This window comes from Macrobrachium rosenbergii, chromosome 6 (genome assembly GCF_040412425.1).
Source record: "Macrobrachium rosenbergii isolate ZJJX-2024 chromosome 6, ASM4041242v1, whole genome shotgun sequence".
Taxonomy (NCBI): domain Eukaryota; kingdom Metazoa; phylum Arthropoda; class Malacostraca; order Decapoda; family Palaemonidae; genus Macrobrachium; species Macrobrachium rosenbergii.
In genome coordinates, this window is record NC_089746.1 from 17302835 (window position 1) to 17319694 (window position 16860).

Genomic DNA, 16860 nt, shown 5'->3' on the forward strand with positions numbered 1-16860 from the left:
AAAAAACAAATCTTCCACTAAATCTCTCTGAGTTTCTGGACAGAATTATCAGGACCACTGTCATCATTATTCTTGTTCACATAATGAAACCATCCCAAGAATGCCTGTTAGAAGGAGAAACTGTTGAGCGCATGATTTATGGCTCTGTTTTACTTAAATTAATCACAATTACTTCACACAGTAAAGCCTTTGGATTCATGTTACGATTCAGAAAGAAACGAGGCAAGTTCAGAGTAGATTATTTTTTTAATTTACATTTCCGAATAAACAGACGACTTTAAAAATGCACGTCAAAGAATTAAATAAAATCTTTTTCACATTCATCTGTGCTCTCTGTAAACAAAGATTCCGAGGAAGAAGACAAAGGGACACGCAGACACAAGAGATAAGAAAAGTAATCATTTCATTGCAAAACCGAATAAAAACCTAGGACATGAACCCGTCTGCCTTTGACAGACTAAGCACTCGGGATGGAAACGGGAAAACTTTAGGTAACATTATTACTGGAAACCCGTAAAAAGGAAGCTACTGAGAGATGAAACACACCATTCGCCAAAACAATTCCTGACATTTCGAAAAACAAAGCTAGAGAACGTGTTTGTTTGTTCGTGTGTGTGTTTGTTTGTTTTTTATTTATATTATATATTTTTTTGAATGTCACATCACTGTGAGAGATCACTCATGCCTCCTCGTAATCTTGGAATTTTAGCTCTAATCTCATATTTGACATTTCTTATGTTTTTAACACGTTCGATGGAAGCGGGATCGGTAAACATGAGTAGCTCAGAAGCGTCACTTAGTAAGAATTAGCAAGCAAATAGAATGTTGTAAGATGTATACATGTAAACCAGGCTATTCTACAATATGATAAGCTATGTTCACATAAATAAAAAAAAAAAAAAAATCTCTCTAGCGCAGCCCTTGGATATACATAAAATTTGTTGGATAAAATCATTGTACCTGGAGAGGTACAATGTGAAATCTTAAAACTCTTAGCAGGCAAATACTATGGATATGAACATGGGAGATAGGATACAGGCTGTAACCAAATGAACGCAAAAGACGTGGTAAAAAACACTCTGAAATGAGCTCATGCGTTAAGATTATTGACTAAAATTACACAGACACACTACATGATCATAATAATAATGATATTTTCTAGAGAGTATTTGAAAGTTATTAAATCAATTATTTGGTAACTTACGTTGCCGGCAAGAGAGTGGTTGGAGCTTCCGGAGAATAGCCAGGTTTGTCAAAAACAAAGAGCACGGGGGGCTCCTTCGTCTGCACTTCATACCTTGAATCCCCAGACTCGTGAGAATCATAGTAATAATCGAAATCCTCTTCATAGCTGTACTCTGTAGGAACGTGCCTTTCTCTGGTCTCATCGTCAGTGGCCGAGGAGGGTAAATTGGGTGTCAAAGGTGCATAAGGCCCAGGCAGAAGCTTAGGACCATAGGGATACGGGTTATTTCTCAACCCTGACCTTGGATGAGAAGGAGGAATTGGTCTTGCTGGGGGCAACTTTCTTGGTCTACTTGGCTGGGGCTCTGTTCTTTCTTCTGTTTTCTTTCTTGGTACCGATTCAGGAGCTGCAAATCGTCCAGATGGCACTGGACTGACCAAGTTCAGAGAGGATAACGTTGGTGCTTCTGTTTGCAAGGCATCTTCATGATGAACACTGAAATCATAGTACTCAAAGTCACTTTTAATAAAATCTTCAGGAGGCGCTTCTAAGCTTCTCAACTTTTGATGGTCAAGTAAACCTAATAACTCGCCATCGTCCTCAGCAAGCATTTCAAGCCTAGGTTGAGGCTTGTCAGTAACCATCTGTGTGGGGCTTACAGATGGCAACTCATCAGTTTCTGCTGTGGGTTGCATGGTTGCAGTAACTGGTAGCGGAGTAATTACTGAAAAAGACTCTGGATAAAGTTCTGATGAATAGTCAGATCTTCCTAACTTAATTTGACTTTGGGGATGACTAGATGAATCAGAAGTTATAGCCTCATCAAAATCCTTTTTAGCCTGTGCCGGGTTTTCTAATTCCCTTTCATCTGTGACAGTCTTGGGAATATCTCCAATACTTTGATCTTCAGAATAATGTTCAGGCTTTGGTATCTGTTGATCAGTGCTAGCGTCTGCTAAAGGTGGCATCTCTTCAGTTCCACTAGACTGAACATGAATTGTGTGACTAGATCTGATTGGGTCAGTAGGTTCACTTTGTAACTGCCCTCTTGGGGGTTTTCTTCTTCTGGCACTAGATGTGTGGTTTCTTCTTCTATTAATTTTTTTGGTATTTCTATTAAAATTTACATTAATCGGTGGCACAGGAGTTTTATGAACCGGTGCTGTGGTTTTTGGCATTGGGGTAATAATATTTGTACTATGGAAAGTAATGGTTGACGGTGGAAAGGGTACAGTGGTACTGGGAGCAGAAGACTGCAGCGTTGGTGATGTTGTCTCCAGGGTCAACCGCTGCGGAGTTCTCACCCGGAACATTTGTAACAGTGGCAGGGTTAGACACATCCAGCCCTGCCCAAGACAGGTTCACCCCAGATAAACTTTGATTGAAGGCAATATCCGTGAAGTTGTAAACCGAATCCGTTAAATTGTCTTTCTGATCCTGCAGGGCATTCTCCAGAGAAAGAAGCCCCGCCAGGCGAAGGACAAACATCGCCATTGCTCCAGCAGGCTCTACCATACCGCACCCTGGAAAAAAAAAAAAAATTATAATTTTTAGAATGAAATGAGCACCCGAAATGCTAGAGGGGAAAATCCTTGAAAATACGATAGTTGCCCTTACTCAGCAATCCTCAGTATTGCAGAAGCTAATAAACACACTCATCACAATGAAAGGTGCTCTGCAGCAAGTACCTGATTATCAGCAAACACAAACATCTAACTAACATTAGTTCTTTTCTAGGGAGTGACCACAAACAATTTTAAAAATAGAAAAAAGCACAACCCAACACGGTCTTGCAAAAGCATTATCCTACTAACCATCACTTTTTCAATTCTCTAAACAAGAACCAGGAAACGAATGTATACTAAGCTGTAAAATCAGGAAAAAAAAAGAAAAAAAATCAGTAATATATGAGCAGCAAATGGAGTGAACAACTGATGCAGGCTGTCTCCTACAAGAATCCCAGACCTCAATATTATTGTATAAGTAAAAGGGACCATTGAGGCTCAATTGTGATTAGGGAGCTGGAACTTGAAAACTTTGGTTGTTTTCTTTGAATAAATGAGTAATAATTATTAGGACTCTAGCCTGAGGAAAAGAAAAAAAGCAAAGACGTCTAGTATATCATAGTGAAAGAATGGTAGATATCATAATTAAGCTAAAAAAAAAAAAAAGTCTAAATTTACTTGCTTGAGTCCTAAAACGCCCACAGCCAAAAATGACTCCTTGCTCGCCCGAAACAGAAGAAGGGGTCGGAATACTGAACCCGGGTCATAACGATTAAGTCATTGTTTGCGTAAGAGACCATGACACTAACCTAACAACCCTTACAGGAGTTTTTGCCCAAACGTTTTTATATTCTTTACAAATGTTTATTGAATCGGGACAGAGATGGGTGGCCCACAACACCGATGATTGGTTTTAGGTTAAGAAAGGCGACTCTGCAAACCCGTTCAGACCCCAAAAAACTAGGATTAATGGTGAAGGAACTTGAGCAGCTGATGGGAGAGGAATTGTTTGCTTAGCCAAGGGTCATGTGGGTGGTTATAGCTCAGATAAGGAGTGTCCCTTCTATGCAGTGTATACACATCTATGCAGATAGAAAGAGGGTCATTTTTTTCCCTTGGTTTTTTTTTCATGCTCTGTGAGTTGTCCTTTCACTGGGTCCTGAAACTGATACGTTCCAAGACTGAGTTTCATCTGGTTAGCCACGTGCCTCGTTCCCCCCTCTGCTTTGCAGACTGACTTTGACTTCACAAGCACAACAAACAGAGATCCCTCTTATTGACAGACTTGATCTCAGACTGCTTGCGAGAGACACTGTGTCATCATCGTTACTCCTACGTTAATCGTTATATTGCTTTGATAATTCTTCATCACTTTAATTCTAATGATTCAGTACCCACTGGCTCTTTGGGAAAAAATTAAGAAGGCCGTCAGTGAGTAGCCACTGGGATGACCAGTCTCGTCCAGCTGAAGCTCGTCGTCATGACCTTTTGTGAAAGTATGATGACCTAGATCGGACCTTTTTTTGCAGGATAAGCAATTCTGCATTTGATTGTTGACACTCATTTCACTTATGAGTCATGTGCATGTTTTACGCATTATATCTGGCGTAACGACATCGAATATATTATGGATAAATCTAAGGTTCAATACTGCCACTTTTAAGCCTTTTTTAAGCCAAATACTGTACCTAATACTTTACCACAATTGGCACTACATGATGAATCATGAATAATTCTGATATCGAGAAAATAAATAATAGCAGTGACTCTCATATAAATTTTGGTAATTTTTATTTTATGAACAGTTACATTCGGTCAAACCAAAAAGTATTTGTTCTTTGTATGGTTGCTTATCAAAATGAGGTTTAGATGATTCGGATGCATAGAAAAAAATTAGTAAATAAAAATTCAGTTCGCTTCACTTTCTATTATTGCCATTGTTGCTAATTCATGTCATTTTTACTATATGATTTCCATAACTCATACATCAATTTCATCTTATACCAAGGAAGACATAGAAAAGGCATACAAACAGAAACGTCTTATAAGTACATGAAAATAATGACAGCAATGTTATGCACACCCCAAAATATATATATATGAAATAGTATTTAATAACAAATTAGAAGGCTTTCAACGCATGCCTGCTGATGATATTCAACTTCAACTTGTGAATGGATGACAGTGAAAACAAAAGGGTAAAATATTTTGTAACCACTTTGCATAATCATAGGATGATAAACGTCAAGATCGGGTAGTTTGTTGGACTTAGTTATAATCCACAGTAATGCTTCACGGATGAAAAATTGAGTAGATCGCGACTGTCACCAAACTTATTACCAAACTATTTACTTTTAACATCAAGCCAAAAGTACATATAGATAAAGCCTCAAAGGGCGTGATATTAAAACGAATGAAAATAAATAACTCAGAAGGAAAAATAGTAAAGACAGCGAGGAACTCAAGGGTAATAAATGGAGGACAAATACTAAACGTGGCCTTCAAAAATACGCAAATATGGACGCGTTACATGCTCTTGTACATAACTATTTTAATAGCAAGGTTAATCATGCTGCACTTTAATAATTACTTATGAAAATAAATAAACATATGACGTCTTTTGACGTGGATTGTGATAAAAAATATAAAACAGATATGTATAAAATACCTCCTACAGAAATAATGTAAAAATGGAGCCAGGTTGATAAAACGACATTGGAAACCTTCCCTAATTAAACACACAGACTACTCAAAAAAAAAAGTCGCCCTCAGAACTAAAAGGATGTGAAAACACGATATATTTATGAAAACTAAAGCCATTTACGTTCAAAAACAGCTATGGCACATAAGGGATTTTTCAAGAACTTCTGATAGAAATAAAAGGCCACGGGTGGACTAAATGAGAACTGAGAGTGCCCTAAAAAAAAAAGGTGGTAATGATCATCCGAAGTATTAGAACTCTTAGTTTTGTCTCTCTCTCCCTCTTATGTTTTGTTTGTTGATTGTGTCTACCAGTCATATGCTCTCTCACGCACTAAACATACATCTTTTTTGTATATGCCATTCATTCATTTGATTTATATCCATTCTTATTTCATTGACCAAAATATCTGAACCTATTGGCTTATGCTGGTAAAGTATTGCAATCCACTTTTCAATTTGATATAACTGCCAACTCTGTCATAATTTTGTGTCTGAATTACAAGTTAATTTGACAACAAAACTTAGCGTTTGAATTAATAACACTTCTATTAGTTCAGTTTTTTATGAAAACTCGAGGATTTCTAATATATATATATATATATATATATATATATATATATATATATATATATATATATATATATATATATATATATATATATATATATATATATATGACTAACAACAATATCGTATAGAAGAAAGACTTCGCCATTTGCTGGTGACATCTCCGGGACTTTTATGTCCCGATATTGGTCATCTGCGGGTTATAGCTCAATTTCCTCTGTCGTCATTTCTGCTGCTCTTTGGTCCATAAGATTTCCTCCGTTTTTATCGCTATTAATCCTTCTCGTTTTTAGTTTTCTGTTAGAGAAAACCATTGTGCCGGCTTTGTCTGTCTGTCACTTTTTTCTGTCCGCCCTCAGATCTTAAAAACTACTGAGGCTAGACGGCTGCAAAGTGGTATGTTGATCATCCACCCTCCAAGCATCAAACATACCAAATTGCAGCCCTCTAGCCTCAGTAGTTTTTATTTGATTCAAGGATAAAGTTAGCCATAATCGTGCTTCCGCCAACGATATAAATAGGACACCACCGGGCGGTGGTTAAAGTTTCATGGGCCGCGGCTCAACAGCATTATTCCAAGACCACCGAAAGATAGGTGTATTTTCGGTGGCCTTGATTATACGCTGTAGCGGCTGTACAGAAAACTCTATTGCGCCGAAGAAACCTCGGCGCATTTTTTATCTCTGTCCTTCGTGCTGCTTGGTCGTTGAGACTCCGCGGAAAACAAATTCCTCGATTGTTTTGGTTTTTGTTTAGATCTTATTTTATTAACTTCCAATTCAGGTTTTCTATAATGTAAATACGGCGGCGGTGTTCAATAACCTAACCATGATAGTGATAGGAATAGTTTTTTATTTCTCTAATTTTTTTAGTGACGTTCAGCAGGTAACGAAGGAATTACCTAATTATCATTTTTGTAAAGAATGCGTCTTGTTTACCCTTGCTTTTAAAGTTTATTTTTAAGTTCTCATAACCAAGACTGTCATTTCTAGCTGAAGAAGGGAGCTGAGTAGGCTCTCGAAAGCTCCTGGAATTTATTTTATTTGTAAATACAGTACTTTACATAAATGTGGATTTTGTATTTAATAATAATAATAATAATAATAATAATAATAATAATAATAATAATAATTCTTTCTGAAACCACAAATAAAATAACATGGTGAGCACGACAATGCACAAACCCAATCACTTTCATCACCCAACGAAACTGCTTACCTTCTAAGTGAAACTTTCAAAATCCTTTCGAAGCCCCAAGTCATTTGTAATAAAATATCCCCTGTATTCCCTTGTGGGTCCTGATTTTTGGGTACACAGAAGACGGTGTTACGTAATTCGTAATTCGGATTCGGTCAATAAGGTCACCCGGTCTCATACAGATTGTCAGATGTCAGGCAGCTTACGTCAGTGCCAAAACCACGACGTGGAATAAACGAATGCAAAAGTTATTTTCTTGTGTTGTGGTTGTTGGAGCTTTAGATTATTATTATTATTATTATTATTATTATTATTATTATTATTATTATTATTATTATTATTATTATTATTTAGAAGAAGAAGAAATGGTTAAGTATCAAATAAAATTCGCGACGAAAGGATATATTGTCCTCGCAATTACCACCTGATTTGCCAGTTGTCTGATAGCATCATTCAAGAGAGAGCGAGAGAGAGAGAGAGAGAGAGAGAGAGACTCATTCTATAGGAAATGACTGAATGACGGCATGAACCGTTCTTTCTTATGAGTGATTGTTTCAGATTATTTCACTTAAGGCAAGAACTACAAATTGGGAATACAGAGGAATATTCAACCAAACTGACAGGAAATTTATTCCTGTTGCAGAGAGAGAGAGAGAGGAGAATAAAAAGGAAAACTAGCTCAAGCTGTAGAACAGCAGAGAAATAACCATAATTGATAACTGCAAAGACATGCTTACGTCAAACTGCGCCCATGAACTTTGACCTTAGACGACATCAGGTTAACCAAGAAAGCATCTTGACTAAGAACCCTGACAAAAAGGAGAGATTATCTAATTAAACAGTAGCTCTATGCAACAATGTTATGACATTTAATGTGAAAAAAATCATCCTGGGGTCGATTTTTAAACAAGTAAGCTCGTTTTAGACTTATTTCATTACATCCCATTTTTCCACTGTTAGACTGGGCTTTGAATTATGTAGCTAATCTGGGTCATAACCAGAGTGGATAAAGGCATGAGGCTGGCACCCTCATCCCATAAAAATATATGTGAAAATTTGTCTCCCGAACAACTAGGTTAAGGCGGGTCTGGACAACACGTGGAGGAGGTGACTTCTGACGTTACATTTCCGGTTCCAGCAAGCATTTTGGGATGAGGTTCTAGCCAGATTCCCTTCTCTATCTCAGTTGCAACACACCACAGTTAACCAACTACCAGGTACATATTTTGCTGTTTAGGTCAACAGAGACACTGTTATACTTTCCTCTTTGGTAATGTCTCTCACTGAAACTACCTAGAAGCTAAACAAGCAATGCTAACAGAGGCTTTAATAGACTAATGCTAACTAATGCAGAGGGACATGCACATGGTTGTCACACAGACAAATGAGAAGTGTGAAAAACATCCGAAGATGCACTAAAAAAAAGAAGAAAGTGGATTAGAAGGGAAAAACCGCAAATGGAACATGGGAATCAAGAATGTTCCCCACCAATGAACATGACAATAAAAACCAGCCTCCTGAGTGAGATTTCAATTAAGACTTGAAGCGTATCTCGGGGCTCTCAAGTCCGAGTCGGAATGATGTCATTAGAGTAAGTAACCTTCATCATTAAAAGATAATCAAGTCATGGTGGAAAAGAGAGAGAGAGAGAAAGAGAGCCTCATTTGCAAATGGACTCACTAGAACATGCAACCAACCATCTGCCGAGTTATATCAGATAACGCCACGAAGAATACAGGAAAAGAGGTGGTAATGACGTCTGCTTAAATTAACTGCATAATACTGTTCTTGAAATTGCTGCCGTGATGAAAGTAATTGTTCGTGGGAGGAGAAGGAGGGCGTGTCCTCTGGTAGATTTACGTAGCGTCGTCTGTTCGGGGCTGATATCTACGGAGCATGCATTTTCTTTCGTCGGATTGTAAGAGGAGAATCATGTCACTTAATTTAGTCTTATATTTGCGAAATATAAGACTTTTTCATTTCATCATAGATTATAAATAAAAATCTGGTTTTAACCTAATAGTGACACTCTTTTCAGAAATTATGATTTAAAAGGTTTCCCTTTTTGTAAAAATACATTGTTAGCAATTCATACTTAAGCAAAATCGTGTATATCACTTCAATTATCAGTTAAAAATGCAGAATATTCCACTGACGGCTGGTTTAAAATTTTGCTGAAACAAATCCCATTGCTTAGAGCAGTTTTATTTGGAATAAAAATTATATTTGTGGCAAATCCAACCCGTGTTCTGTCATTCCAACAATCAATTAAAATACAAAATATTCCACTGAAGATTCGTGGTTGTTTAATGTTGCTGAAATAAATGGTATTCCTTGCATCCGTTATATCCGGGTAAAAATAATTACTTAGTAATTATATCTCAGCACTGCCGTTACTTTATCACTAAAGTAATCAATTAAAAATCCAGATAATCCGGTTTTACCATCAGCAACGAAACCCGATTCCCACTTGACACAGAACCAGGACCCAAAACGCTTGGAGCTTTCTCCCTTTTGCATGGGATGATGACCAGACCACAAAATTCTATACAATGGAAAAAAAGTTCCAAAACAACATTAGATTATATTTAATAAGAGGGGAGTGATGTGCCAACTTAGGTTCAAATGTCACAGCGTGGGTAAGAGGGCTTCATGGTCTAGAATTCCTTTGTGGGTAGGTTTGGATATTGTCTCTGGCTTCGTCAGCTGAAAGTCGAGGGAAATACGATGTTCTCTCTGAGACACATTTCGTAGGAAATGGAATGTGTACAGAAAACATTGCTACCCTTCGCTGACTTTGCAACCGATGTTTCTATCCTCTCGCGTGGATAGAAACATGGGGAGGAAAAGGAAGACATTTGGTTTAAAAAACAAGTTGTTTCAAAGTTACGTAAGAACTTCAAGTTAAGAGTTCCTCTCAGACGCAGCTGTGTGTGTGTGTACTGTATATATATATATATATATATATATATATATATATATATATATATATATATATATATATATATATATATATATATATATATATATATATATATATATATATATATATATATATATATATATATATGTGTGTATATATATATGTGTATATATATATATATATATATATATATATATATATATATATATATATGTATATATATATATATATGTATATATATATAATATATATATATATATATATATATATATATATATATATACACACACATAAAGGCCAAAGGACAAGAAACAGCATTCGAGGGATCCAATTTAAAAATACCAACCCCTAAATATAAATTTTATAAAACAGTAAAAAATCCGAACTTATCCATCTGAACGATTTATGATCCTTGCAACTGGCAATCAGAGAGTGCATTCAACAGTCATACGGACTCTAAGAATATTCATTTTAATATCGTGGAGGCAACTAGACACTGTATTTTAAATCCGCGACTGATGTTTGCCATTAAAGATAAAGTACGGTTGCATACGATGGGTCAAGCTGGTTGACCTTTGAAAACTGATATTGGCTGATCGCCAGTTGCCGGGGTCATAATTCGTTCGGATTTTTTGGCCTTTTCATGTATTTTGCTTTGAGGGCTTCTACCGAAATATATGAAAATATAGATCCCCGAGGACCACATTTTTTTTTATATGAAATTCCCTTGAATTTTAGTTCCTTGCTCGTACTTCAGGATGCCTTGTATAACTGTTAATCGTGAAATTCCAAGGTTTAATGTTAAAATCCTATCCATCTATTTGTCTAAATATGCTACTGAAAGCAAAGAATACTTCACCAATTAAGATACAACAAGAACAGCTATATGTATGTATATATATATATATATATATATATATATATATATATATATATATATATATATATATATATATATATATATATATATATATATATATATATATATATATATATATACATACATATATATATATATACATGTATATGTATATATATAGATAGGTAGATAGAAAGACAGACCTATCCGCAGAGGCGTCAGAGACTTAACAAACCAAGCACTAAGACATTTATGCGCAGACGCTCATTCGTGCGCGTAATGCGAGAGAAATATTGCGCATCAAGACAATAGCATTCGAACATCTGGTATAACTGTAAGGTCTGATTCTTTCCGAAGGGGAAATGGCAAAGAATGCCCCACCAAAATAATTCCCACAATTCTAGGTCGTGGCAGAAGAAAAATTATGCAGTGGGAAATCATTTTAATTTGTCATGAAAGTTCAACAGACAGTTAAGTGACACGTATTTTATGTCAAACTGTTACCCCTTCTCATAACTTTACCAATCATGCTAGTTCCTCGTTGGACGAATCGGTAGAGTTCTCGGCTAGCACTATGCTAGGCCCGAGTTCAAGTCTCCGGCCGGCCAATGAAGAATAAGAGGGATAATTTCTGGTGATGGAAATTCATTCCTAGGTATAATGTGATTCGGATTCCACAATAAGCTATAGGTCCCGTTGCTAGGTAACCAGTTGGTTCTTAGCCACGTAAAATAAGTCTAATCCTTCGGGCCAGCCCTAGGAGAGCTGTTAATCAGGTCAGTGGTCTGCTTAAACTAAGGTATACTTAACTTTTAACCAATCATGCTTAACGAATCACATACGCATACATACACACATACACTCGCATAATGTTGATCAACTAGCCACCTATATTATAAGCTTATCAAGCGCTGCTTCATAGAAAAGTTTCTAATCTAAGTAAAAAAAAAAAAGTTTTTAAAAATGTATCTTACAACGTCTGAAATACTCTCGGCATCAGAGGTATACGTTTTGACGTCACAGTGTTACATCGAACTGGCTCATATTATCTTCATCACTCTTCCTGATTCTCTCGTCATCAATGAGGAAAGAAAAATAAACTGACAGCCAACTGAATCTTCCGTTTACATGCATGATGCAAAGAGTGAGGCTGCCAGCCTCATACCCACTACTCTTACACCATGATAGACAGCATCCTGCCGAAGGTTGGTTGCACTATGGGCTGCTCCAGGAGCAAGAGCCCGTGCTGGCATAGAGCCAGCTTACTCTAAAACAAACAAATAGGTGTTGCTCTGTCACCAGAGAGACCTAAATCGGCACAACCTGATTTATGCAAAGTCCACAACTATACTATTATTATTATCATCATCGTCATCAATATTACCATTATTATTATTATTTCTTTAATAGTAGTAGTAGTAGTAGTAATGCCTTCACTTCAACATTATTCATTTTGCTAGAACCCCCATGATGAATTCCTATTTCATCTTATTTGTAAAATGTGCAACTCTTCCATCTTTTTATAACCTGATGAACCTCACTTCTCCATTTCTAATAAACTTTATTATGCGACGGCAGGAACAAAGTTGTTACAGTGCTGCTTATTTATCTGCTTACCTATCTATCTATCTATATATCTATCTATATATATATATAATACATATACATAATATATATACGCATTCATATACTGTATGTATATTATATAAGTCAAGTATACCTTAGTTTAACTAGACCACTGAGCTGATTAACAGCTCTCCTAGGGCCGGCCCGAAGGATTAGACATTTTACGTGACTAAGAATCAATTGGTTACCTAGCAACGGGACCTACAGCTTATTGTGGAATCCGAACCACATTATACCGAGAAATGAATTTCTATCACCAGAAATAAATTCCTCCAATTCTTCGCTGGCCTGCCGGAGATTCGAACGCGGGCCCAGCAGAGTACTAGCCGAGAACGGTACCGACCAGTCCAACGAAGAACGTATATGTATATATACATATATACATACATATATATAAGTATATATTAGAAAGAGAGAGTCTTTTTGGGATGAGGTAGCTAGCCCCATCTGCTACTTCACTAATGACCGATGTATCATCAGTTTGGTAGACATACACACACAAACATACATACGCACACACACACACACACACCTATTTATCATACGTGTGAGTGATGTACCCATACCTTCAGTGAAGCACGGCGTGCTCAAACCATGGCAATAAACTTTAACCAGAAAGGCCCCTTTCCATGCAAAATCGAATCTGCTGTGAAGGGAGAAGCCAGGAAGTGCGTGCAGAGACGGTAAAAATTCGCAGCCCTAAATTTGGATAAAAGCCGGTTTTACTATCGCTTGTAATCCCCCAAAGCCACTTTATGATGATAACAGACATCTCTCCCCGTATGACGGAGTCGGGAAAGGCAAAGGAAGCATTAACGAAAGGGAAAAAGAAGGATAAAGAAAGACGCATTGGAGGTATCCTGTGGATTTAAATTCGATTTTACTTTCAGTCGTGTCGGAAGAAAATAAAAATATGCGTCCGGACACAAATGTGAATTAAAATGTATGTAAATTTAAATAAAATTAAATCGGTCAAATATTTTCCAAAGGACAGAGGCCGCTGGGAAAGACACCCTAATGCCCATCTCTAGCCCAGACCTGAAGATGACCAAAATAATTACAGTTGAAAGAAATCTGTCGTTCGTCTAACTTGAGTATTTCTAACTATGATTTTAGTCTAGACGAGCATTTTCTTCTTTTCGTTATATTTTACCTTAGTTAAAATAACTTAAGGACTGCCATCACTCATTTTTGAAATTTCGAGATAACATGGAACACTTGTCGAACACTTGTCAGTGTTTTATACAGAATATAATAGAATAGAATAGAATAAATAATTTAGGCCCAAGGCCAAGCGCTATAGAACCTATAAGGCCCATCATTGCTGAAACGGAAACTGACAGTAAAAGGGTTTGAAAGGTGTAACAGGAGGAAAACCTCGCAGTTGCGGTATGAGGCAGTTGTTAGAGAAGGTGGAAAGTAAGATGGGAGAAAGAGAATATGAACTGAGGTACAGTAAAAGGAATGAAAGGAGTTGCATCTAGGGGTCGAAGGGACGCTGTAAAGAACCTTAAGTAATGCCTACAGTGCACTGCATAAGGTGCACTGACGGCACTACCCCGTTTAATATATACAGAAAAAATGTGAACAGTTGCAGAAAGACAAAAATAAGTTATAATCTCGCATGTTTAGTTTACAGTTCAGTAATAATCCGATTCACCCCCGGCAACCAGGTATTTCACATAAGCTAAACTGTTATAAAATCTGAAGCGACCATGTTCGTGTTATTTTGGTATAGACCCCTTCATATCTCACTGGTGATGCGATATTCTATCTCAGTCTCTCCCCTCATTCCATTTTCTACCGCCTGTATTATGCTCCCAAAAGTTCTCGAGATTTCCTTTCATCATTTTTTCAAATGGATGTCTTTTTCTGAACTTATTTTAGTGAAGTTGTTTCGCTGTATCTCTGAAAAAATAAAAATTCGAAACGATGGGAAAGACTGATATACAAAGTCGAGAGTTGCAGACCTCTCTTGTAGAATGCAGTCCCTGCATTATTATTATTATTATTATTAGAATCAGGCAAACCAAACAACCGACGCTATAATTATAAGAATATGTGGATTATCAGCCAAAAATATAATCGAAATGAATAAGGTATAAAATCAAGATCTCAAATTTATTTAACAGTTTCTGGCGTATAAATATAATCGAAATGAATAAGGTATAAAATCAAGATCTCAAATTTATTTAACAGTTTCTGGCGTATAAATTCATTATTTGTCTTTAGTTACCAGTTTTCATCATCCCAGTTGCATTTTCTTCGCCTTTACCCTTTCTATCAAAGAGAAACTTGTTTATCTTATAATCAAATCACGGGTATATTTTATATATATATATATATATATATATATATATATATATATATATATATATATATATATATATATATATTTTATATATATATATATATATATATATATATATATATATATATATATATATATATATCTGAAAACGAAACTGATAACGGACAGAAATAAAACCAAACGCACAGGCGGCTCTCAAACAGCAATTACGAGAAGCACCATTTGAATATTCCTGACAAATGACTGACATTCTCCACAATCAGCAGCGCAGTCACCGAACTGAGAAAACCGAGGGTTGTTCCACTCTATGCAGTAAAGGGAACAGACGCGATTTTACCGTCCATATTGTATTGCAATTAGGACTTATGATTCAGAGCTCATTCATGCTAATGAGAAGTTGATGGGAGAACATTGTAAGAGGTAGGTGTGTGTGTGTGTGTGTGTGTGCGTGGGGCACCGCGCCAGTCATTGTCAATTTCCAAAGTTCCATAAGGACATGATACCAGAGAGAGAAAGAGAGAATCTTGGTACATGATGATGACAGAAGCGATAGAGAGAGAGAGAGAGAGAGAGGAGGGCCCGGATAAAGCGAAATATCAGTCGGTCATAGCACGTAAAATTATATCAGTACTGATTCCATCCAAATTTGATGAGATCGGTCATCCTTAATTTTTCTAAGGGAGGTAAAGGTATAATTTCCATACAGTTTAAGCTGTATATTATTTAATACTCTTGCAGACAGCCACCTATAACTTACGAATGGAACAGCATACCGCATATTGTCACTTATTACCTTTAAAAAAAGAAAAAACTAATCAGGATACCTAATGGATTGCATTATGTTCTATTCAAAGCGATTGTAATCAGACTCTCGTACAGATTCTCAAATCATTTACAAACAGAGTTGTTCTCGGAAATTTAAAATTAAAAAACATATTTTCTGATACGTAATATAAAAATAGCTTTAATCCTCCAATAATAATAATAATAATAATAATAATAATAATAATAATAACCGACTATTAAGAGTGACCATGGCCTTACAAGTAGCACCAAAACTTGAAAATCTCATGAATAAATTAGACTCCAACTGACGAACGTAACCGCAGGGTGATTCAAGGGGCAATCATTCATCTTTCACGATCTGCGAGATGACATGTGAAGGCCATGTGAACCCAACATTACCATTTTTATGTATGCAAATGATTCGTTCAACAGTTCACGAGGCACGGCCGAAAACGGTTCGCCACGAAAACGAATGACGGATACTTTTCATTTTCCGCAAATAGAATGGAAGAATCGCACCTGGAAAAATGCGTGTGCATTGTTTCAAAAATTATATATTTGTGACAGCTACCCATCCAATTAGTCAGCAGACGGCGGGGTAATCACGACACCAAAATCACTCCAGAGATGATATCATCCTCTAAGTAAAGACAGAAAATGTAAATGGAAAGAAAGAGGCTGCAAGGGTCCAGTCCCACTATAATTTGTCATCTGAAGACGGTCTTGAGTTGCAATTTAACGACTGTTAGGATTTGAGAGGAAATTCATATTATCCTCCATAACGAAACCGAAATTTATTGAAAATCCTTTTATAAAATAGATAACAATTTATTTCCTTTGTTACATAGCATTTCACTCTGGGCCATCTTACACTAACGCCTTAAAGTACTCTTCAGATCAACCTCAAAGGCTCTTTCTTTTTTCATGTATGTGGCTAGTTGCATTAGTTAGGAAGCGAAAACACAGATTAAAAGATGAAGAAAGACAAGAAGCAGTGTTTTCAAAAGCTACAAAAATCCCTAAACCCTAAAAGCGCTGGATATTTTTCAAGCAACAGCCGACGAAACAGGTCTGTATGGAAGAACTGGATAGTTTTAAACTAACAGATGATTAGTCAAGGAACTTGATGCTACCATCGAGCCCTATTCAGGCTGTCATCTACGCCAAAGAACCCTTGCATATTCGAAGGCTGTCCCT

General features: G+C 36.5%; 1 protein-coding gene across 1 annotated transcript in view; it reads right to left on the reverse strand.

The window, feature by feature from the left end:
* The window catches only part of LOC136839242 (uncharacterized), a 42896-nt gene that overhangs the window by 24773 nt on the left and 1263 nt on the right, over positions 1-16860 (reverse strand). The window contains exon 2 of the mRNA XM_067105002.1: positions 1205-2709. Coding sequence (XP_066961103.1) covers positions 1205-2526 — 1322 coding nt within the window. The 5' untranslated portion in view covers positions 2527-2709. The remainder of the gene's footprint in view (positions 1-1204; positions 2710-16860) is intronic.